Source organism: Canis aureus, chromosome 23, assembly GCF_053574225.1.
Source record: "Canis aureus isolate CA01 chromosome 23, VMU_Caureus_v.1.0, whole genome shotgun sequence".
Classification (NCBI taxonomy): Eukaryota; Metazoa; Chordata; class Mammalia; order Carnivora; family Canidae; genus Canis; species Canis aureus.
In genome coordinates, this window is record NC_135633.1 from 29281695 (window position 1) to 29305929 (window position 24235).

The window sequence follows — 24235 nt, forward strand, 5'->3', positions numbered from 1 at the left end:
AAGTAGTGTTCTGTGAGTTCTTGAGCTCAGGCTTTGATGCTATTGCCTCTGCCTTCTTGATACTCTGAGACCACTATGCCCTAAGCCCAAGATATAAAAGACCACATGGAGAGGGCCAGCTGTTCCACCCAGCCCCCAGCCAATCTGCCAGCTGAATGCAGAGTGCCCACATGAGACTAGAAAAAGAACCAAGCCACAAAACTGAGAAATGATAAATATTTTTTAAGTCACTAAGTTTTGGGATGTTGTTAAGCAGTCATAGGTAATCGATGATGAATTATCTACCCTTTCACAGCACAACCATAAGTGGGGTTTTTTATAGCTGAGGAAACATACCTAGGTTAAATAATCTACCAAGGTCACACCATTTTTTTTTTCCAGTAGATTCCATGCCCAGCACAGAGTTCAATGTAGGGCTTAAATTCATGACTCTGACATCAAGACCTGAGCTGACATCAAGAGTCGGTCGCTCAACTCAAGAGTTGGTTGCTCAACTCAGAATCCCAACCCACTTAGCCCCCCACCTAGGCTCCCCAAGTGTCCTAAGAACTAGAAGCAGGTATTAGAAGGCCAGCTCTGTCTCCTTCATTGTCATCCTGCCACCATGAACCTGATCAGTTCTTTCTGCCAAAGACAGAGGCACTTCTTAGAGCTCTGGCTATAAGATAAACTCTGTTATCTTTTTTATAATGTACATGGGTAATGTGTCCTGATTTGACATATCTGCCAGCCTTGTCCATGATAGGGAAACGCACTGCCGGCTATCATTAAGGCCTGCACTTTGCAAATGCACCCTATTCTGTCTTCAGAAACTCAAGTTAACACTAACATATCCCACATAAAATAATTCAACGACATCTCTGCAACTACATTAATTCATCTACATTTTAGTCATCAACAATTATACAAATCCTGAAAACCTGTAATGGGGTCATATAGCACACATTTAAAAATATCAGTTAGAGAAACCTTATGATTTAGTAATTTCTTAACTGTCTTTTATATACTCCAAGTAGTAAACCATATGACCACCCACTCCACCAAATGCCCCCCCCCCCAAAAAAAACCTATCTTCAATTGTGAAGGTGATATTTTTGAAAAAAGAATTTACCATGAGTCCATTTTGTCTCTCACCAAAAATAATGTACCTGAACTTTAAACAAAATTCACATTTTATTTAGGTTGAAATAAACTATACAAAATTGATTTTCTTCACCAAAAATAACAGCAATATTTTCTGTATTATTCCTAGATAACCATGAAAAACTTATTTTTGTAGGTTTTCCAGGTTTTGTTTATAAATCAAGACGAGGCAGTAGATATAGTCATGGAAAAAGACAGAGGAAAACAGACAAATCAGTTGTCAGTATCCATGGCCTCTGATCCTGTCTTGACCATGAACAGAGGTGTTCAACATACACCTGCTAAAAAGCTTACGAAGACATAGATGTTCAACATATACTTGCTAAACAGCTCATGAGGATGTAGGCTCAACAAAGGAATGTAAACAGCAACAACCCAATGTGGAACAATGGCAGGTTCTCTCATTCAAACTTTAAGTATAACTTGTTCCTTCAAGTTCATTTGATAAAGACAAAATCTACACAGAAATCTTTGCTTGGCAAGCTCACTTTTCTCTCTGTCTGGTAACTCCCTTAACTCCATTATAGATTTTTAACATACTAAAACCCCTACTATTCAAAGGTCACTCATGAGCTTCATTGTAACATTTTACAAAATGTACTCCTTCTTCCAACACCTCTTCAAAATCTATTTTCTCCTAAGAACTGATAGTTCAAATACCCGACAATTGGATCCAGTGATAATAAATGTTATGTCTAAAATGACTTAACTAAAACAATTCCCAAGTGCTATTAGCAGAGATCCCGTAGAAGTGTAATGTGGCACTTTCAATGCTATCTTCTGGAAGAACAGTTATGTCTCCAAAGCACAGGAGTTCAATCAGGGGCCATTTTAAATAGGCAGATTATCAATGGCTAATGTACTTAATGAGAGGTCAATAAGTCAAGATATTCAGTGATTAAGTGGCCGACATACACCTGACAGTTTTTCTTTCTGTAAGATGTTTCAAATTTCTTACAGAGTTTTCCAAATATCAAACATAAGAGAAAGCCTACTTTTAAAGTCTCTTAGGTATTTTCAATGGTTTCTGAGTTATCTGTAGGAAGCTCTGACTTAGTTGTATAGAGTTTGATATATGTGTCTACCATTAAATCCAGATCATGTTTTATATCAAAATTTATGTTAAGCAAAGCCAAGTTACTTGACCTTTGGTCTGTCAAAGTGTTCCTCAGGTATGCTTTGAGACGCTTTCGCCCATTTTCATAGCGTTCATTCTCAACCTTCATCACAGGAAGAATACATAGGACTTTGAGCAATGCATAAACATTAGGAAAAAACTTGATGTCTGGTAGATGTAGGGCTTCATAAATGGTGGATGGAAGCTCTATATCTTTCCCTCTGTGTTTCCACTTGATTCTCCAGCAATGCAGCTCAGCTGAGAGTGTGTCAGGATTGGGCAGGTCACTTCTGTACATGTCAGCATGGTGCTCCTCCGATGTATTAAATTTGAGCTGTCCCATGACAGAGGGTACAAGAGATAAGCATTTAAGAGCTTTGAGGTGCTGTTCTGAGAATATATCTTTCAGTTCCTGAATAATGTGTTCCACTGTTGGAACACTTAGAGTTTCTTTATAGTAACTTTCAGAGGTGAGCTGAGATTCCAGGTTACCTTGCTGCGCTCTGCGGAATTTGCCAGGGAGTTTCATCTGAATATCTAGTTTAGTTGCCAAATTTGTGGCTTCTTCGAACCAAAATTCATGATAAACTTCAATATTTTCCATCACTTCATTTAGAGAATGCAGCACTGCAGTCAAGCTACTGGCTGCAAAGAAGACATCAGAGGTTTGCCCCTGGAGATTTTTCCCAAAGGCTCTTGTAAAAGATAGAACATTCTTAAGGACAACAATGGTAACAATGAAATCAAAATCTGTTACTGCACTACAGAGTACAAAAGCTCGACCAGCTATATAGTTATTCCATCTAATATTTGTATCACTATTTATACCATCTAAACATAGAACAAGTGCTTGTAGGAGATCCACTAAAATTTCAAAAGCATCATGCCTGCCTGTCCACTGAGAATGGCAGATTTCTTTCAGTTCTTTACCCTTTTCCTCATTATTCTGAAAAAGGACAGAAATTACATTGTCAAGCTCCAAAAGCAGTTGTGGAGATCGATGGAAGAACGAACAAACTTCCTCAATTGTTCCTAATGCAACAGATACTCCCACAACAGGCACTGATTTTGCCAACCACATGTTTAAGGCACAGGAAGAACAAAGTGTGTAGACAGCTTGGGGATATTTCTCTAAAAGTCTAGAAGCAACAATTTTCATTTTGGAAGAAAATCCACTAGATACAATGTAAGCCTGACCACGACAATATTCCATATTTAACCCCCACTTCTCAGTTATTGTAGTGTGAAATTTCACAGCCAAAATTTCCGCATCGGCTTCGTAAGGCAGGAAGCCCAAAAATTCCTCTCTCAGGTTATGAGATTCATCAACAAACCTCACCAACACAGGCAAGTGTTCTTCCCCTGCTATGTCCACTACATCATCAGTGATGATGGAAAAGAAGTGAGAATCTCTCACTTCCCTGAGGGTTTCTTCCCGGATGCAGCTCTCACAGATTTCTAGCATCTGTTTCTGTTGTGTTTTTGAGCAGAACAATGTGTTAACTGCTGTTGTCTCAAAACGCTTTCTTAGAACCTCTTCACCAGAATTTATCCGGCACTCCAGCAGTGCTTGAAAGTTATCAGGAGTAAAGAGACCCTCTGGGATTTCATCAGTTTCATGCCCATCCAGAGGTATGTTTTGTTTTCCCATAAGAATCAAAATTTCAAATAAAGATTTTAGGTATTCTTTGTTTTCTTTCTCTTCGAGAGTCAAAGGTAAAATGTCTTCATCCTGTTCTTCACCCCCTTCTTCTGCACTGGGGTTCTGAGCATTGCTGTTGTTTATTTCTTTATGTTTGGGTTCCTGTTCAGAAGTTTCATCAACTAGAAAACAGAGAACTGATTTTATAAACAGGCTCATGAAGAAACATACAAACAAAAAATTATATTTTTGATTGGTTAAATATTTAAAATTCACAAACTCATCCATTCAACATTCACAAGACACATACTGGATCACAGACTTGGATATAGAGGTTAAAATAAGACACATTCTAGTGGAGGAGACAAAGACTGTATACAAATATATTTTAGTCCTACACGTAAATGCTGTTAATAAAGAAATGATAAGCTTAACAAGGCACATCACATAAAACATATACAAAGCAGTAACAGTCTGAGCTCTTAGAAAAAAGAAAAGAGAACTAATATTTATTGAGGCACAGTGTTGGCAATTTATATGGATCACATTACTCCCTCTACAGGCAGGTGCTATCAACCCCATTTGACAAATTGAGGAAAGTAAATAATTGCCCAAGGTCACAGGTGTAGTTAGAAGGATGAAGGTAAAATTCAAATCCAAGCCTGTCTGACTCTAAGGCCCATGCTGATGCAGTTTCTGTGAAATTAAGCTACAGTTTTATATGGGAGAGAAGAGTTACACAAGCCAAAAAAACATAAAGTATATTTGGGCAATTTTTAGGGCAACATTGACTACTAGAATTATCAGCCTAATCTCTTTGTATTTGGATAGGAAAACCGAGGCATTGCCCTGCCCACTGTCATACACACAATCCTGGACCCTGCCTGTGGTCCCTTTTAGGTTCATTTTCTAAACATCGTGGGATATTAGAAGTTCCAATAACAAAGTGAGTATAACTGCCCAAATCAGGCACTCTGCTTCAAACCACTCTACTTCTGCACAAAATACTCTTCCTCCTTTGCCCAACTCCAGGTCTCCTCATATAACAGAGGGGGAAAATAATAGTAATTACTCTAGGCATACTGTGAGAAGTCAATTAAGTAAAGCACTTAGAATAAAGACAGTACAACACAGTTATGTTAATGATAGTAATAATAATAGCAACACAGTAGTAGTAGGAGACAAAGAAGGAGAAATAACAGTAACCACTGACAAGAACAAAAATGACTTCTAGTCCTCATTCTCAGGTGACAGAGGTCAGACATCAGTACCTACAGAAAGACTTCTGGCTCCTACCCTCTATGGGGCTAAGTGTTCCCATAACATGTATTCCTTAAAAAGGTATCTAGAACTTAATATGCACCGCACATTGGGTGGACAAAAATTCTGCTCTTGTCGTTACTGTGGACTCCCCTTCTCTACATTAGGACACTCTGTGTGCCACACTGAGAACCTACCACACTGAGAACACAGCCCTAGTGGGGAGAAGCAAAGTGTATGGCACAATAGCACTCAATCAAGAAACTAAACTAACACTTCAGTCTCAGACAATTCTAGACCATGAGACAATGCCTACTACACTCTTACATCATTCTCACGGTAGGTTTTGGATATAAAACTTATTTATTTGTTCTTACCAGGTCAAGGCCTTTTTAAAAGGCATTCAGAAGTTGAGTCATTAACACTATCACTTACTTTTTTTCTGTTTCAGTGTCCGGATTTCATCTTCACTCTAAATGATAAGAAAAAAAAAACAAAAAACACCTTTAAGAAAGCAACTCTAATTCATCACTATAGATTCATAAGTAAAAAGCATATCTTGATTCAAATTTAATCCCTTTAAGAGCATAAATTCCTTCTAAAGAAAACATTCTTTAAACAGAGATGACAGAAAAGCCAGAACTACAATTTACCTAATAACTCCAAGCTCATGATAAAATACTAGAGGGGAAGGAATACATTGTTTAACTTACTTTATACCTAAATCATCATCATTTTGGGTTATAAGTGTTTGCTGGCTAATAAAAGGCATGAAAGTATAAGATGGGCATTCCAAGGGTCACAAATCATGTCCCTCTCAATCCAATACTGGGGCACGCCATGTAGGGGAGAGTTGTTGGATCCCAGAACCTAACACAAGAGCTATGAGAAATCCCTAGGAAGCAGAGAGTAACACAGAGCCAGTATGGAAAAGAAATGGATGCACACAGCAGCAGAGGGCCAAGTACATACCTACAGGGGTCCTACAGTCCTACAGGACTGAGGAAGAACTTTCCAGTTGTGTCCTTTTATCTCCCTCTGACCCCTCACAATGCTTAAATCACAACCCACCCCATTACTATTCTAGGGCAGAGAAGCAGCAAAACCAGTGACAGCTGGAGTTAGCAGGGTACCTGGTAGGCAATATGGGAACAAGATACTGCTGACAAGAAACGTCAGTAGGCTAGCCAATCTGGAACATTCCCTCCTAATCGTGTGAGCTGCAATAGCAAGGATAGTGGACCTGCAACAGTATGTCTGTAGTAAGGCATGTGAGTTGGGGCAGAATACAGGGAAACGAGAGCGACAGAGTGGTAAGTGGCCCAGCGCCTCACCCCTACTACATATTATTAAGAATGCTGATGTGGAAGACTGTTGTGGAGTGTCAGCACTCATCTATGAGAAATACCAGAAAAACAAACAGAGGGAAAGAAATGTATGAAGAAATAAAAACTGTGGATTTCTCAGAACTTAAAGATATGAGAGATGTGAGTCCAGATAATTAAACCATTTAGACATACTTAACACAAATGTCAAATATAGAGAAAAAAATAAAGACTTTGAGGGAAAAAGCAGATCATCTCAAAAAAGAACAAGAATTGGGCTGGCATCAGACTTCAATAGCGGTAACAGATGCAAAAAGTAGAAAAGCATAAGTATCACATAGACTATATATATCCTCTATGTATCACTTAATAACAAGACTCCAAATAAAAACAATATATATTTTTTAAGATTATATTTATTTATTCATGAGAGACCCAGAGAGAGAGAGAGAGGTAGAGACACAGGCAGAGGGAGAAGCAGGCTCCATGCAGGGAGCCCGATGTGGGACTTGATCCCAGGACTCCAGGCTCACACCAAGCCAAAAGCAGCCACTTAACTGCTAAGCCACCCAGGCGTCCCTACAATATGGTTTTTAAAAATAAACTAATACCTGGAAACTAAAAACAAAAATAATCCTATGTTAAAGAACTAGGGGAATTATAAAACACTCCTGGCTAATCAATGAAAGCTCTCTATGATTGTGGGATACAGCTAAAACACACTGAGCCTTGAATACACATAAATATGAGCTGAACATTCAAGAAGCCAGAAAAAGAGCAAAAAGTAAATCTCCTACATCAAAAAGAAACCAATAGCCCACAAGTGCAGCAATCACTGATAAAAGTAACTACTATTTCTTTGCAAACACTATTAAAACCTTAGTTTCAGAAAAAAAAAACCAAGCATTCCAAAATCCTACATGCAGTTCATAAACTCTTGAAAATAAAACTTAAGAAGAGAAAAACAATAAATAAATCAAAATGGCAATCAAAACATTCCCTCATCTACCCCAAGCCTTCTGATGGTTTTATGGTTTAACTTTCAAGAGCAGATAGTATATACCTTATACAAGTATTTTTAGAAAAATTGAGAGGACAAAAAGGAAAGTTATCCAACTAATTTTATAATAGAATCTTGGTATCATAACTGGATAAGAGGATACACAAAAAGAAAATTACAGGACAACACTTAAAATTATAAATGCAAAATCTTAAATATTAACCAACTAAATCAAAGAGAGATACTGCAATCAATTAGGGTTCATCACAGGAACACAAGGATGATTCAACAGCAGAAAATCCATCAATGTTATTCACTGCCTTAAAAAAGAAGTCAACTTCTCTACTCAACAGATGCAGTGAAAGCTTCTAAGTTCAATGAGTCGTGATAAAAATTCTGAACATTAGGACTAAAAGAGAATGAAAGAAATCTCTTTAACTTGATAAAACTATCTAACAATATCAACAAATGTCACACTTAATGCAACAAGGCAAATGAACCAGCTGTGACATTCCTGGGACTGTTCAACACATTAGGGGATTGACTAAACAGTAACACAGGCAACAGGAAAATTTTAAATTATGAGAACTGGAAGAAGAGGCAAATGTGGAGGATGATACAATCAACTACATAGAAAACTTGGTGAACTATTAGGATGAATGAAAAGGGGACTTCAAAATTGCCAGAAACAATCTCAACCAGAATACATAATCTATACCAACAATAACCATAGTGAATTTAGGAAGTAATTTAAGGAAGATATACATATTGTCCTCATTTATTTATCTGTTCATTCATGAGAGATACAGAGAGAGAGGCAGAGGGATAGATAGGCTCCATGCAGGGAGCCCACTGTGGAACTCATCCCGGGGCCCCAAGATCACACCCTGAGCTGAAGGCAGACACTCAACCACTGAACCACCCAGGCATCCCTATTGTTATCTTTTAAAGAACTGCAGCAAAAATCCTGAAGTTTTTTTAGATTTTTGATTTTGTACACTCCTAAAAGTATTTTTATTTTATTTTAAAGATTTTATTTATCTGAGACAGAGTCAGCACGAGCAGGGAGAGGGACAAAGGGAGAGGGAGGAACAGACTCCCCACTGAGCAGTGATTCCCAGGACCCTCCAGTCATGACCTACTGTAGGCAGACACTTAACCCACTGAAACACCCAGGTGCCTCTAAAAGTATTTTAATCATGTTTTCAAAGAATGAATATTCAGTTTTGTCAATGACTGTTATTACCTGATAGCTGTTTTCTTGTTTATGGATAGAACTAATTAATATTGCAAAAATGGTAATTCAAAGCATTCATGATGAAAATCCCCATACAATTTCTATAACTTGACAAAAGAATTCTCAAATTCCTCTGGAAGAATAAGGTCCACAAATAGCTAAGACAACTTTGAAAAAGAACAGTTATTAAATCACTATATTTGAAAGTAATCTTACTTATTATAAAGCTATGGTAATAAAGACATACAAACTATAAATGGATCAAAGATCTAAATATGAAAGGTAAATATAGTAACAGAAAAGATGAGAAAATTAGATAAATGTTGTCTTAAGAAAGCACACAGTAGATAGACTGAAATGACAAATATTAAATACATTAGCATGGATACCAAAAGGAGGAGAGGAAATGGGAATGGGAATAGTGGGAAGGGGAAGAAAAATAAGGGTCTTGATGGTGGCAACGATGACAGAATGTCACAGACTAAGGAGTCTCAGTAATTTAATGTTGTTCACCTAACATCAACAAAATACAGGTAGGTTTCAATCATTACAACTAAAGAGTATCAAAGGAATATAAAAACATGCATAAATGATGTCATATACAGAGATTTAAAAGCTTTTTCTAACCCTGCCAGTACTTAATAGTGATAGAACTGTTCCCTTTAGATAAAAGTATCCACGTCTTAACTTTTATACTTTCCCTTTCTTTATCCCTTTGTGCTGAATTCTGGAAATATCCCTCAGCTCCACTTTCCTTACTACAAAAGAAAAGGTAGTGTTTTTTGTTATTTTTTTTTTTCCTCCCCAGGAAAGGAATGTACTAGTGGTTTCATGCTGACAGCACACTTTGGCCCAAGTCAATGAGTATCAACAGGCTAAATTTGAGAAAGATTTTCCAATTTAAATACTAAACTAATCATCTTACATCCATGCTACTTCAATAACCACAGCATTCACCTCCCGTGTTACCTTTGAAATAGAGAGTAACTTGGGTTCAATTTAACATTAGTGCCTCTATATTTGATTTCATAGTATTACAGGAATTGGGAAAGCCAAAAGCACATTGACATACCAATTCTTTTATTCGTTTTCTGTGTCTACTATGTGGATTGTTCAAATGACTGGTAAGATCAAATATTGTTGGTATTGCATTATCACGAAGAACTGTCCTATAAGGACTCTGAAAAAGAAAAATGTGTTAATTCAGAGACAGTCTGCAAAAATATATTACACGTAAAGAAAATGCTATGTTAATGACTTCCCTGTACTCCTTCAACTCTAGCTCTAAAGTGTAGAGACTTATAGAATGATGATGTCAGTCTAGATAAGCTTATTATTTCTAACTCTTTTTTTTTTTTTTTTTTTTTTTTGCATTTTTGCCCTTCTGGTAATCTTACTATTTTAAATTAAGGAATGGAATTGATGGTAGGCACAGAAAATTAAATGTATTTGCATTTTGCATATATACTTCTAATTCATCCTCCCAGCAACTCCATCTGTTCTGCCCTTCCATGAGCCACCAAATCTACAGCAGACACAAAAGTTTATCAATCTATCTTTATGTGTTCTTAATAATTCTTTTCTTCTTTACCTGCTGTTCACTCTACTTTCACTATTGTTACTAAGAAGCATCAAGGTACAGTGAAATAATATTGGACTGAGTGGGACACAGGAGACCTAGGAACTAGTCCAAACTCTACCAGTTACTCACTAGGAGATCCTGGCTGAATACTTTTTTCCCTTTTTGGACCTCAGTTTCCTCTTCTGAATGAAATTCAAGTATTGAACCAGACCAGTATTTCCCAAAATGAAATTATTCACATGCTAATGATAATGCTTGCGTACCATCACCCGCACTTTTACATAATCTACTCATTTTTAAGTTAGCATTAAACTATAAAATGATTTTGATGAGTTACTTATATTTTTAACACATACTGTAAAACTCCCAAGATAAAAATTGATTCTCGTGCCACTTGAATCCATTTATATCATGATATGCATAATCGGACTTTTGCAAACATCGAATAGGTATTTCTAATTCTAATGTTTTTATCACTGAAGGATGACCATTCTCTATTCTAATTCCTGTTAACCTAATCCAACCTGGCCAGAAGCTGGATGCATACTTAGATGTTGACAGTCTTCAACAGCCAACCCAGAGGTCAGATAGGGACAAGAGGTTTATTAACAGGAAGAGCAACAGATGAGTAACTGCATACATTCCCCCCAGCGAGTGCAAAGAAACAGTGCCCTTAATTTCTTCACATGTCTGCATTGACAAAGACAAAACATTCTTTTTAAAAAGCTTTCTCAGGAGCAGTGATTGTTTCAAAGCTGACTATTAAAGCATGTTCATATGCCAAACAAAAATAACAACTCCTATGTTTTTTCACCCAGGAAAGGAAGGTTAGGATGATATGAAGAAACATATATAACTAAAGGGAACACACTATCGCGGGTCTTATCTAAAGAGTTGCTAAACACATTTGGGAAGTACTTCTATTCAGATTCAATATTTTCTAGTTCAACCCCACACCTCACAGAAAACACAAAGAAGAAAACAACTTTTTTAAAAAAAATCTATTTCTTAATGACACTCAGCTTCCAGTGCTGAGTCTGGAAGTCCAAGCATCCTGAGTCTACTATGAAGTTTGAATCGGAGATTGATTAGGCATACAACCACTGAAGGGAGCAAAAACTATACTATACCCCAAACATCTCATCTTCCCCATTTAGCAAATGTCACAACATACACAGTCAACTCTTGATATCTTACCAATTTATTCAACAAGGAGAGGAGGGATAAAATGTTCCCAATGAATTTCTTAAATTCAAATCAAATTAATTTGCTATATAAAAAGCAAAGCTATCACAAACCAAAAGATAGAACATGAATTAAAACATGTTGCTTTTCATAAATATTTACTTATAAGTTTATATGCCAAAAAGAACTATATTCAGTTTATGTGCATGATCGTTTTAACTCAGTATCAAGATTTAATCTTTAACTGCTGAACTGAAGTTTGAGCATAAAGCAGTGATGTTACTCTACCATCAAAGATTCTATTAGGCTTTGGTTGAACTAACTATGAATGTCTACTGATGAGACCTTCAACAGCAAACTAATGAAGCCAAAACTCTCAAACATTTGGATATAGATATCATATAAGCCAGCAATAGCAGTAAAAAAAAAATTTACTACTACATGAAGAAGTTCTACACGTGTAGAAAGAACATTTTCTCGTATTTGTGTTAATTTATTCAAGACTGAAGAAACGTGGAGATTTAAAAAACAGTTCTTCTTTCTGTCCTATGCTCTGACTAAACATGAATATGAGTAAACTATAATTTTATATTTCTCACATTAATCTTACTGGAATTATCTATTTAAGAGACTATATCTATTACTAAAATAAAAATGTATATGGCTTGTATTTTAAAATAATAATTTGGGATATTTTTACTTAATGTCAAGAACATAAAAGTAGTTTGCCTTTTAAATACAAGAAATCCCTTATTTTGGTTGATCATTATTACCCTCTTACACAGCAAGGCAAAAATATCCCTCAAATATTTGTGATTAAACTGTTGAACCGGAATTGGCTCACCTCCCAATGACTTCACAAGTATCTGCTTCAATTAATTTTGAGAAATAAAATAACCCAATCATTCTTTAGTTTTCTGATGCCTCTGCAAAATGTATCTGAAAAAAATATCAAAATACATTGCTGCATAACAATATATAGTGTATCTTCAAATCAAGTTTATGTCTATCTCAATATCTGAGATGATACATCAGTTATACCTAAACAAGAATATATTATTTAACAAAACTGTCTTCCTAACTAGTTTCTAAAGTGTTTCAGATCTGCTTTATTTCAATCAAATCTGCCTTATTTGTGTCTCCTATAAGTCACAGCAATAACAGAATCACAGAGGGTTAAAAATGTTAGATCTCAGGAATTACCTCGTTTAATATCCTTATTAGTATCTGGGGCCCAGAAAGGGAAAGTGACTTGGCCAAACTCACATAGTTGACAGCAGTAAGGCTAGAGATCCAGGTTTTGAAATGAAATTGCAAATTATTGATGGAAAATTTTTTTCATATTAATTATATGATTTGCTTCTTGTTGTAACTTGCACATAAAAATTAAGGGTTGATTCTAACAGTACACATGAAAACATGAAAACAAAAAGCTCCATTTCTCAATGAAGATTTCACTTATAAAAAAAGCTCTGGAGAAGCTGCTCCAAGTAAAAACAAACTCTACCTTAAACACTTTAATAATCATCCAAAATTCTCTGAAGGCTGAATAAGAAATGTAAAAATGGCAACCCCTGGTGAGTAGGAATAGGGCATCAGAAACGGGGGTTAAAAAAAAAATCCCAGGTTTTGAAGAACAAAATAGATACTATTCAGTTCCAAATTTGTATTCATTTAAAAAAAAAAGTGGTGGAAAAAAAAAAAGTGGTGGGGTGCAAGGATACATTCAAACATTAATAAAGTTTTACAATTTCCAAACAGATACTGAGATAGAAAACAAAGAATCGAAGCTCTTCTATTACTTACAGTTCTACAGATCATAGAGGTCTCAAAGTGTTTGGCACATAATCGATAATGTTTATTTAGTTGATCAGGTGTTTTATCTTCTAAATCTGCTCTCCTACAATTCTCCACCCATTTCTGGCATCTATAAATAAATCAAAATGCAATTATGAAATATGAGCTTAACATTTATATTCAGCTATAAGACAAATATATATTCCAGGCAATGGATTCCTGCTCCCCTCTCCTTGCAGAATATAATTTGGAGAAGCTGATTGATAACAAAATGAGAGCTAGAAAATCATTCAGTACATTCAATTATAGACAAGATTAAGAAGTAACTTGCTCAGAGTCATGCACAAAATCAGCAGTAAAACTAGAATTTAAACCCGAGTCTTTCAATTCCCAGGACATCTTAGCACCAAAAAAGGACTCAATTATCAGTAGTTCAAGCAAAAAGTTGCAGAACCATGAGACCCACAGCCTAACATTCCCTTCAGGATTTCAACTTAAACAAGGATATAAAACAAGTCATTGCAAAAAAAATCAGTAAACAGATGTTCTATAAATCATTAGAGTTTCCTTTAAAAAACAAAAAAGATTTTATTTATTCATGAGAGAGACAGAGAGAAAGAGGCAGAGACACAGGCAAAGGGAGAAACAGGCTCCATGTTTTGGAGCCCGATGTGGGACTTGATCCAGGGACCTCAGGATCACACCCTGGGCCAAAGGCAGGCACTAAACCACTGAGCCACCCAGGGATCCCTCATTAGTTTCCTATAGGAGCATGATGCTTGTGTTCATCTGCCTTATTATGAACATGATTTATTATCTACAATATGTACAGACTAGATTGCAAGCTCCATGGCTGCAGGAATTGTACCTATACAACTTAGTAACAGAAGGTGTTGAAGATAGTGAATAAAACAAAGTCCATGCCCTCTTGGTGTTTACATATCTGCAGAAAAACAATAATGACAACGAGGATAATGTGTACTAAACACTTAGTATGAACCAGACACCATTCTAAGTCCTTTCCAACAGGGGTACATTATTCCCCTTATGCAGATAAAGAAATGAAGGCACAGAAATGTTAATTTGCTAAAGTTTACAACTAGATCTTTCCTTCATTCCTCAAAGTTCTAGGAATAAAAATTGTCACAAGTCACAAATTTGAAGACATCCACGTTATAATCACATCATAGTATATTATGTCTCAATATCACAGTTTACTCTTCCACACACATACACTCTGATACTTAATTCTCTCCACTCTCAATACGTAAAACCATGGTGAAATGATTATCTAACTGAAATTAAAACCACACCTAAATTGTACAGCATTTCATTCAACCAAGAAGTATTACTGCACAGTAATGATATCAAATGTCCATATTTTAATGTTTTCATAGAGTTGTGCAATATGATTTCATAAGCATTTCATGTTTCAACATCCAAATATTTGGTACAGAAACTGTCTGTCTCACTATAAAATAACTGGCCATACTGCTACAGCTAAGTTTGGCTTTTAATTCTTAGATCTCTGAACACCTTCCATACAGAATACTACTGTCTGTGTTATGTGTTATGTCTAAACTAAGTGGATACAGCTTTCTGATACCACAAGCATTCAGATTCAATCAAGAATAGATTGGGCAGGGGCACCTGGATGGCTCAATCTGTTAAGCATCTGCCCTCAGCTAAGGTCATGATCCCAGGGTCCTGGGTTCCAGCTCTCCATCGGGCTCCAGGGTAGGTGGGGAGCCTGCTTCTCCTTCTGCTCCTCCCCCTGCTCATGCTCTCAAGCTCACTCTTGCACTTGCTCACTCACTCTCAAATAAAGCCCAAATAACTACACATCTATGTCTTCATATCAAATACCTAGAAGTAAATCTAGTGAAAGATGTGCAAAACCCTCTAACTGAAAAACATTTTAAATAACTTAAATAAATGGAGAGATATACAAGTTCATGAACTGGTATACTAAATTCTAAATATATCAATTCTCCTCAAATTGATTTACTCATTCAATCAAAATCCCAAAAAGTTTGTGTGTGTGTGTGTGTGTGTGTGTGTGTGTGTGTGTGAGAGAGAGAGAGAGAGAGAGAGAGAGAGAAATGACAAGATAATTCTAAAACTTTTTATACAGAAATTCAAAAGGCCAAGAATAGTCTATATAATCTTGGGGCAAAAAAAGTTGAAAGACTTACACTATCAAATATTAAGACTTATAATATAAAGTTTAGTAAGACAGTGTGGTATTGGCACAGGATAAAATAATGAAACAAAATGGAGAGCTGAGGATACTTAAGACAAAGGTAGCACTGTGCAGCAGTGAGGACAAAAGTTTTTTTCAACAAATAGTGCTAAGTCAATTTGACGGCCATATGAAAAAAAATTAATCTTGACTCCTACTTTCACAACATATGCACAAAAATAAATACCAAGTGCACTATAGATCTATGGAAAGTAAAATAATAAGCTTCTAAAAATAACACAGGAGACTAACTCCATTATGTTGGCATAGACAAAGACATTTTAAAGAAGGCAACAGAAAGCGCAAACTCTAAAGCAAAAGATGAATTAATTTCACTACTTTGAAGTTTGTAACTTTTCTCCATTAAAAGTAGCCATTGAAGAGTGAAATAGCAACCTACAACTTTCAATAGTGAAAACTTTGAACTTTCAATAGTGAAATAGCAAAATGGAAGAATGTATCTGCAATACATATATCCAACAATAGACTCATATCCTAAATACATGTTTTGGATACGTATTGGCTATGTCTCATTAGCCAATAAATCAGACAATCCAGTATAAAAATGGGCCTCAGATGTGATCAAGCAACTTACAATAAAAAGGTTATCCAGATGGACAATACACATGAAAAAAAGTTCATGAAAAAAAAGGGCTCAATCTCATTAGTCATCAGGGAAGTACTAATTAAAACCATAACAAAATATTACTACATACCTTCAAGAATGATTACAATGTAAAAGAGAGAATACCAAATGTTGATGAGAAAGTGGCACTCTTGGGAATGGGAATGAATGAACTAGCTAGCTCTCACAAACATAATGCTGAGTAAAATGAGCCAGGAGTACATCTATGATGCCTTTTATATGAAGAGAATGCTTTTAAGTACATACATAATTATCTCTCAAACTGACCACTGTCTCCCCTTTCCTAGCTCTCCCTGTCATTGTTCTGTGCCCTATACCCCAGACTCTGTACCCTTTCCTCTTAGCAGAATGAAATGACTCTGAATCCTTCTAACTTCCAAACTGGTCTTGGCCCTTCCCTACTAGCCCCTTTTCCATGCTGAGGAGTAAATGTTTTAAAAAGCTAATTTCAGAATGTTTTGCCCACTTACGGTCCTTTGGTAGCTTCTCACAACTCTTAGAATGAAGAAATAATTCCTCACCTGTCATAAGATCCTGAACAATTTGGACCTTGTCTACCCTTCGATCTTCATATCAAACCACCCTTCTAGTCCCTTTGCCCCTTTACATGCCATACTTCAGTTTCATGAAGTCACTGCAATCACTTTTATCTTCTATGCTGTTTATTCAGCCTAGTATCCTCTTTTTTTCTTGCTTCCTTTGCTAAGGAAAGCCTATGCAAAGATCAACCTTCAGATCTTAATTTAAATGTTATTTCTTGAAGGAAACTTCCTGATTCAGATGTGTATACATATGTATATGAGTATGTATACATGCACACACAGGAAGGATTTCCCTTCCTCTCTGTATATGGTCTCTCAACATCCTTTATTTATCCTACTATATTATTACCATCAGTATAAACACGCCTAATATCTCCTATCTAAAAAATTCTGTTAATCTGGATTCTCTGCATAGCAAGACTAGTTATTTTTCACATTATCTCCATTTTCTTTTTTGTGTGTATTTTTTTAATTGGAGTTCGATTCGCCAACATATAACACCCAGTGCTCATCCCATCAAGTGCCCCCCTCAGTGCCCATCACCCAGTCACCCCATCCCCTCATCCACCTCCCCTTCCACTGCCCCTTATTCGTTTCCCAGAGTTAGGAGTCTCTCATGTTCTGTCATCCTCTCTGATATTTCCCACTCTCCTTTCCCCTTTAATCCCTTTCACTATTTTTCATACAATGTTGGTCCTTCTCCGATTGACTTATTTCACTCGGCATAATACCCTCCAGTTCTATCCACTGTCCAGTTCTATCCAACTGTCTCCATTTTCTTATCTCACATTCTTTCATCAATTCCAAGGAGGCTTCTGCTTTATCTCTTTTCCACTGAAACTGCTCAAGATTATGAATGACTTCCATCTGACCAAATCCAATGGTCACTTTCTATCCTCATCTTAATCACCCTTTCAGTACTCCATTGTTTTTTATTTTTCCCTTTGATGGTTTCCTACTTGCAGCATTTCCAAAAACATATTTCAAGGAACAGTGGTCAACTGTTCCATTAAAATGAAATAAAGTTTCATGGTCAAAAAGTTTGGGTAATACTACATATTTTACCCTGTTCTTGGGGTTTAGGTATTTCTGTGGGACTTTGACCACATTAGTTAATTGTCATCTGAAAGCACAGACTATCACAAAACCTATTGTGAAGATTAAATGAAATAATGTAAATAAGATATGCAGAACAGTGCCTGGCATATAGAATATGAAGTATTCTCTAAGAAATATTATTGCAACTCACAGCATTGGCTACAGGATTAAATGAGATATGAAAGCACTTTAAGATCATATTTTATAGAGGTGATTCTCAAACTTCACACTCTCTTTACACTCTTATTGAGGACCCAAAGAGCTTTTGTTTAGCAGTATTTATCCTTATAGCAATTAAAACCAAGTACATTTAAAAAATGTTTATTAATTCATTAAAAATCACAATCCCATTATATGTTAACATAGATAATATTTTAGTGAAAATTTATGCATTTTCCAAAATAAGAAACATTTAGTGAAAAGAATGGAACTGTTTTCTACCTCTGCAAATCTTTTTAATGTCTAACTTAAAGAGAAGATTGCTAGATTCTCATACCTGCTTTTGTATTTAATCTGTTGCCATATGTGGCTTTGGTTAGAGTATATGAAGAAAATCTGGCCTTAAGCTGCTATGCAATTTAAAAAGTAATTACAATATTTCTCTCTTACCCAAATTACTATGGATATTCTTCTTTAATACTACACCAAAACTCCACAAGTGTTGGTTACTTAAAGATGAATTGTGACGTGGAATTTGAAACCAGACCAATAAGCTTTTTCACTCTATTACACTGAAATTCATTGGTGTATCTTACACTCAGAATAGAGCTTTTATTTGTGCATGTGTTTGTAAAATTATGAATTGGTCAATTTGGAAAATATTAGTTCAGTCAGTTATGCAAATCACCATTATGCAATTTAAGAAGTCACATTTATCAATATCACCATCAATCCCATCAGGAAAGTCTTAAGAGAGTTGTCAAGCTCAAAGTGGTGCATATGAGTTTTTCAAAATTCTAATTTTTGCTTGAATGTCAATTTTCCCTTGAAGTAGCAGGCTTTCATTCATTTCTGAGAAAATGTCTACCAAACACTGGCATGTATATAATCAAACTTAGAGAATTTTAGAAAATACACCAGACAACTTAATCAGAGCAATGATGTTACCATGTTATGGAGCTCTCAGAAACTCCAGTGCACACTCCTGAAAGAATGAATACAAAAAAGCAAATAATGTCAGAGTTATCATGAAATAGTTTTTACCTCGTAGACTCCTTAGAAGGGTCACAAGTGCCCCCAAACCCACTTTTACATTTTACAAGGCAGAGTACATTAATTCTCAATTAACTTTGATTAAACTGCCAAAAGAATCTTAGAACACCTTACTACCTCAGGAATGAGTTAGAACTAATAACCTGAGAAGGAAGAAGAGGGCTTCAATTGTCCAACTTACCCTAATAGGAGCAATTCTTTAGCTCTACTTGTACCTCACTTCATCTGGGGATGAGCTCCACCATGAGCTACCCCCAGGCCTTGAGATTAGTCAGACCATCCTGGGGCCATCCAGATTTAGGCAGGTTTTTTTCTTTTCACTTTTTTTTTTAATTTTTTTATTTATTTATGATAGTCACACAGAGAGAGAGAGAGGCAGAGACACAGGCAGAGGGAGAAGCAGGCTCCATGCACTGGGAGCCCGACGTGGGATTCGATCCCGGGTCTCCAGGACCGCGCCTTGGGCCAAAGGCAGGCGCCAAACCGCTGCACCACCCAGGGATCCCTCTTTTCACTTTAATATTAGGTGAACTGATTCGATTATTTTATAGGTTTTTTTGTTTTGTTTTGTTTTTAAAGGGGGGAAATGCCTGAGTGGCTCAGCAGTTTTGCACCTGCCTTTGGTCCAGGGCATGATCCTGGAGTCCTGGGATCGAGTCCTGCATTGGGCTCCCTGCATGGAGCCTGCTTCTCTCTCTGCCTGTGTCTCTGCCTCTCTCTCTCTTCGTGTCTCTCATGAATAAATAAATAAAATCTTTGGGCAGCCCGAGTGGCTTAGTGGTTTAGCGCCACCTTCAGCCCAGGGCGTGATCCTGGAGACCCAGGATCGAGTCCCATGCCAGGCTCCCTGCAAGGAACCTGCTTCTCCCTCTTCCTGTGTCTCTCTCTCTCTCTCTGCAAAGAGCCTGCTTCTCCCTCTGCCTGTGCCTCTCTCTCTCTCCGTGTCTCTCATGAATAAATAAATAAAATCTTTTAAAAAAATAATAGATAAAAGGCATAGCATAGGGAATTTGGTCAATTGGTACTGCAAAAGCACTGTATGGTGACAGATGGTAGCTACACTTTTGGTGAGCATAGCATAATGTAAAGACTTACTGAATCACTACATTGCATGCCTGAAACTAATATTCAACATTATGTGTCAAGTGTACCTCAATTAAAAGAAAACCATAAACATTAATTTAAAAAGGTAAATAGCACATTAATGCCACTTTTTCTAAACCAATAATAGATAGCATATTTTGAAATTCCACACTGTGCCCTTTATTTTAAATTACTTCAAATAGCTGTTCATAAAAGTGTCCATGCATTTATAAATATAACAAAAAGTGTACTATTTAATAGCATTAAATATATTTATCTTTATTTTTAGTTTTAACAGTAGTTAACTTTTCAAGAACAGATTGGCAATGTCATCTTTTATCAACCTTCCCTACAACTCATTTACAGAAAAAAAATATAATTAATAACCCTAAAAATGCTGTTATTAATTTAATACACACTTCTGAAAACAACTACTTTCTTATACTTAACTCTGGGCACAGTAAAGAAGAAACTATAAAATACAAAAGAATTTGAAATCCTTAGTTGGAGAAGATTTGGTTTGGATAAAAAGTTAGGATCCTGAAAATATTATATTAACTAAAACAAACCAGACATAAAGGACAATTGTATGATTCCATTTACATGAAGTACACAGAATACACAAATTCATGGAGACTGAAAGTAGGTGGGACAGGGTCGGGGGGAGGGAAGGAGTTACTGCTTAATGGTTACAGTTTTTGCTTGGGGTAATGAAAAAGCTTTAGAAATGGATAGTGGTGATGGCTGTACAACATTGTGAATGTAATTAATGCCAATGAATTACATATTTAAAAATGGTATAATGGCAAATTTTATGTTATATGTTTTACCAAAATGTTTAATGCAATATATACTGAATATACAATAATACTGTATAATGTATATTAAAGTGCACTAAATATACATTCTAAATGGGTGAATTGTATGATATGTGAATTACACCTCAATAAAGATGTTTAAAAGAGTTAAAAATAGAAGTTCATAATTTGGTCTTAAAGTATTCAAAGGACTCTGACAGAAAATAGAACAGATTTGCTCAGTGTGACTGTAGGAACAAAACTAGGACCTCCAAAGCATAATTTATAGGGAGGCATATTTCCACTTAATACAAGGAAGAAACAACAGCCAAAGCTGTCCAAATCTTGAAGTGTCCCTTCACAAAACAGAATAGTCATTAGAGGTGTTTCAGCAAAGGCCCTATCAGGAATGCAGAGGGCCCCTAAAGGGTCTGTAAATACCTTGATAGTGGAATGCAAAATTGTGTCTCTGTCTTTTCTCAAGTAACGTCCTTATGTTAGATTCTCAAAGGGGACAGACTGCACTAGATCTAAAAACTCCTTCCAAATTTGAGACTGTACACCCCTATTGGCCATACTCCCCCTCTAAAAAGTGTAATGAAAAGAGTATTCGCTATAGTTTATCAACACAAATGACCTGTGGTCCAGAATCAACTAATGTTGTCCTCATTATGCAAGTGAAATATACTCTCAAGACTGCCCTTGGGCTAAAATTTGGGTAAAAAGAAGATTATGCTTAAAGGGTTAAGGCCCAGTCAGATTCAGGTGCTCACCTTCTCTGCTCCCACAGCTATTCCTCACTCTTCTGAGCTAGCTCTTCCTCACCTCCCTGAACTTTAAACACCAGGAATGCCTCAGGGCTCAATCACCAGACATACACTGTTTTATTTACCCCAGAGCATGACTTTAGATGTCCTCTATAATCTGAGAACATCCATATTTACAATCTAGTCTGAATGTCTCTAAATTCCCATCTTTTTATGGTTTTAGTTCAAGCCCCTCAAACTTCACGTCCCAAACCAAATTTTTAACATGTCTCCACCAAATCTGCTCCTCCCAGTCTTCCAAAGCTCAGTAACAAAGGCTCAAGCTAAAAAATCTTGAGTCATTCTGGACTTCCCTTTTTCTTACAACTTACATCTAAACCACTAACAAATCCTGTTGGCTTCACCTTCAAAACATATCTCAAGGGGCGCCTGGGTGGCTCAGCGGTTGAGCGTCTGCCTTTGGCTCAGGGTGTGATCCTGGAGTCCCAGGATCGAGTCCCACATCAGGATCCTTGTATGGAGCCTGTTTCTCCCTCTGCTTGTGTCTCTGCCTCTCTCTCTGTCATGAATAAATAAATAAAATCTTTTTTTTAAAAAAGTATCTCAAACAGAAGCTTACCACCTCCTCCTCTACTAACCTGGATTACTGCAATTGCCTTAAAAAAAAAAAAAAAAAAAAAAGATTTTATTGAGCCAGGGTGGCTCAGCAGTTTAGTGCTGCCTTCAGCCCAGGGCAGAATCCTGGAGACCTGGGATTGAGTCCCACGTCGGGCTCCCTGCATGGAGCCTGCTTCTCCCTCTGCCTGTGTCTCTGCCTCTCTCTCTCTCTCTCTCTGTGTCTCTCATGAATAAATGAATAAAATCTTTTAAAAAATAAATATAGTCAGTCTGCTCTAAACCCTTGTATGACTTTGTGTCTCACTGAGAATAAAGGCCACAGTGCTTTGCACGGCCTACAATGTCCTACACAATTTGCCCCTACCATACGAATAAACACACGCTTTTCTGGTCTCATTTTTTCCCTTCTCCCTTCCTTCCTTAAACCAGCTCCACCGTCCATGGACTTCTGGCTGTACCTGTTAACATGCATGCCTTGACTTCCCATTTACTGTTTCCACAGACTGGAACACGTTTCCCCTAGATATCTCCATGGTTGGCCCGCTCAACGACTTCTGGTTTTTGCTCAAATTCACCTTAGTGGGGCCTTCTCTGATCACCCTATTTAAAATAGCAATTGTGCCTCCCCTGCTACTCCTTATTCCTCCAGCCTGCAACATTTGCCTTTTTTCCACAGTATTTACCACATGACATACTGTATATACATATTTGTCTGTCTTCCTCCACTAGGATATAAACTTCAGGAGCAGGTACTTTAATTTGTTCATCTGTGCACTAGTGCTTAGAGCAATGCCTAGCGTATAGTAGGCCTCCAATAAATATTTGTGAAACTAAAAAAAATTTGTGGAATATAGGATGCTATATTACAATCGCCTTCTACATCTGTCTCAACAGACTGTGAGCTCTCTGCAGGCAGCAACTCTGTCTCAATTCACGTCTGAATTTCTGACTCCTAACACTAGTGTGTGCACACAGTCAGTACTGGTTTGAAACGAACGAATCAACAAGAGACCGAGGAAAATTCTTCAGACTTCCCGCAGTCCCTACTCTGTCACTCTTTAAAAATAAGTCAGGGCGTGTGGGTTCCCTCTCAAAGAAGAGGGCTCAGTATCAATTCCCACCCCACGCCTCCCACCCTACCCTCCGTTATCCACCCCCCCCCCCCCCGTTAACCAAGTGAGACAATGAATAACGGTCAGAGCCATAATTTGAACCAGGAACATCAAGTCCGCTGTAGGAAGTTAACTGTGACTTGACGAGATCAAAGGTGACCAGACTAAAAAAGCAACCCTGTTGCAGAGGTGGCAGCAAGGAGAGGGAAGGGCCCCGGTGGCCCCGATCACAGAATCCAAGTCCCTCTTTTGACAGCTGAGGAAACTGAAGCCTAGAGAGCGGAGCGGCCCGCCCGAGGTCACCAGCACCCGACCCGGGGCGAACCGGCTCACCTCGCCCGCGCGCCGCCCCAGCTGCCCCTTGGTTCGGGTGGTGCCCGCCGCGCCGAGCCCCCGCCGGCGCACGTGCTCCGAGGGCCCCGGGCGCCCACCGGCCCGCGGCGCAAGGCCTGTGGCCCCCCTCGGGCCGAAGCCGGGGTCGACGACCGCGGCCCACTCCCCCCGCAGCCCCGCAGCCCCGCAGCCCCGCAGCCGGCGGCTGGCAGCGCGCGCCTCGGGGGTGGGCCCGGGGCTGCCGGCTCCGCGCCCGCCGCGTACCTGGCCGGGTCCCGCGGGAACCTGAAGAAGGCCAGGTCCGACTGCGTGCTCTTCCTCGTGCAGTTGGGGGCAGCGCAGAAGTTCGGCATCGTCGCCCACCCGCCGGCCGGCCCAGCCCTCCCCTCCCCGCCTCCTCAGGGCAGCCCGCCCGCCCGTCGGGGCCGGGGAGGGGAGCCAGGCCGGCCGGCCGGCTCGGCCAGGCCGGCGCGCCGGGGGGAGGGGCGGCGGGCGAG

At 38.0% G+C, this 24235-nt stretch overlaps 1 protein-coding gene across 3 annotated transcripts; it reads right to left on the bottom strand.

The window, feature by feature from the left end:
* Window positions 1–1154: 1154 nt before the first annotated feature.
* THAP12 (THAP domain containing 12) lies at window positions 1155–24222 on the bottom strand. 3 transcript variants are annotated; one of them, XM_077867112.1, is made up of 5 exons: window positions 24003–24222; window positions 13298–13418; window positions 9797–9904; window positions 5598–5634; window positions 1155–4084 (listed from the first exon to the last, which is right to left on the bottom strand). In XM_077867112.1, the coding sequence occupies exons 1-5, from the start codon at window positions 24089–24091 to the stop codon at window positions 2151–2153; spliced, it is 2289 nt and encodes a 762-aa protein (XP_077723238.1). In that variant the 5' UTR covers window positions 24092–24222; the 3' UTR covers window positions 1155–2150. The 3 variants fall into 3 exon arrangements, with proteins under 3 accessions (XP_077723238.1, XP_077723240.1, XP_077723239.1); XM_077867114.1 differs by lacking the exon at window positions 24003–24222 and adding an exon at window positions 22080–22097; XM_077867113.1 differs by lacking the exon at window positions 9797–9904.
* Between the last annotated feature and the right edge of the window lie 13 nt (window positions 24223–24235).

Bases quoted from the DNA above. Each gene is read 5' to 3' on its own strand.
- THAP12 (XM_077867112.1), bottom strand. From the start codon at position 24,091: ATGCCGAACTTCTGCGCTGCCCCCAACTGCACGAGGAAGAGCACGCAG. The intron at 13,419-24,002 runs GTACGCGGCGGG...ATTTATTTATAG, and splicing joins TTCCCGCGGGACCCGGCCAG to ATGCCAGAAATGGGTGGAGA. The intron at 9,905-13,297 runs GTAAGTAATAGA...TTTCTTTTTCAG, and splicing joins CCTCTATGATCTGTAGAACT to AGTCCTTATAGGACAGTTCT.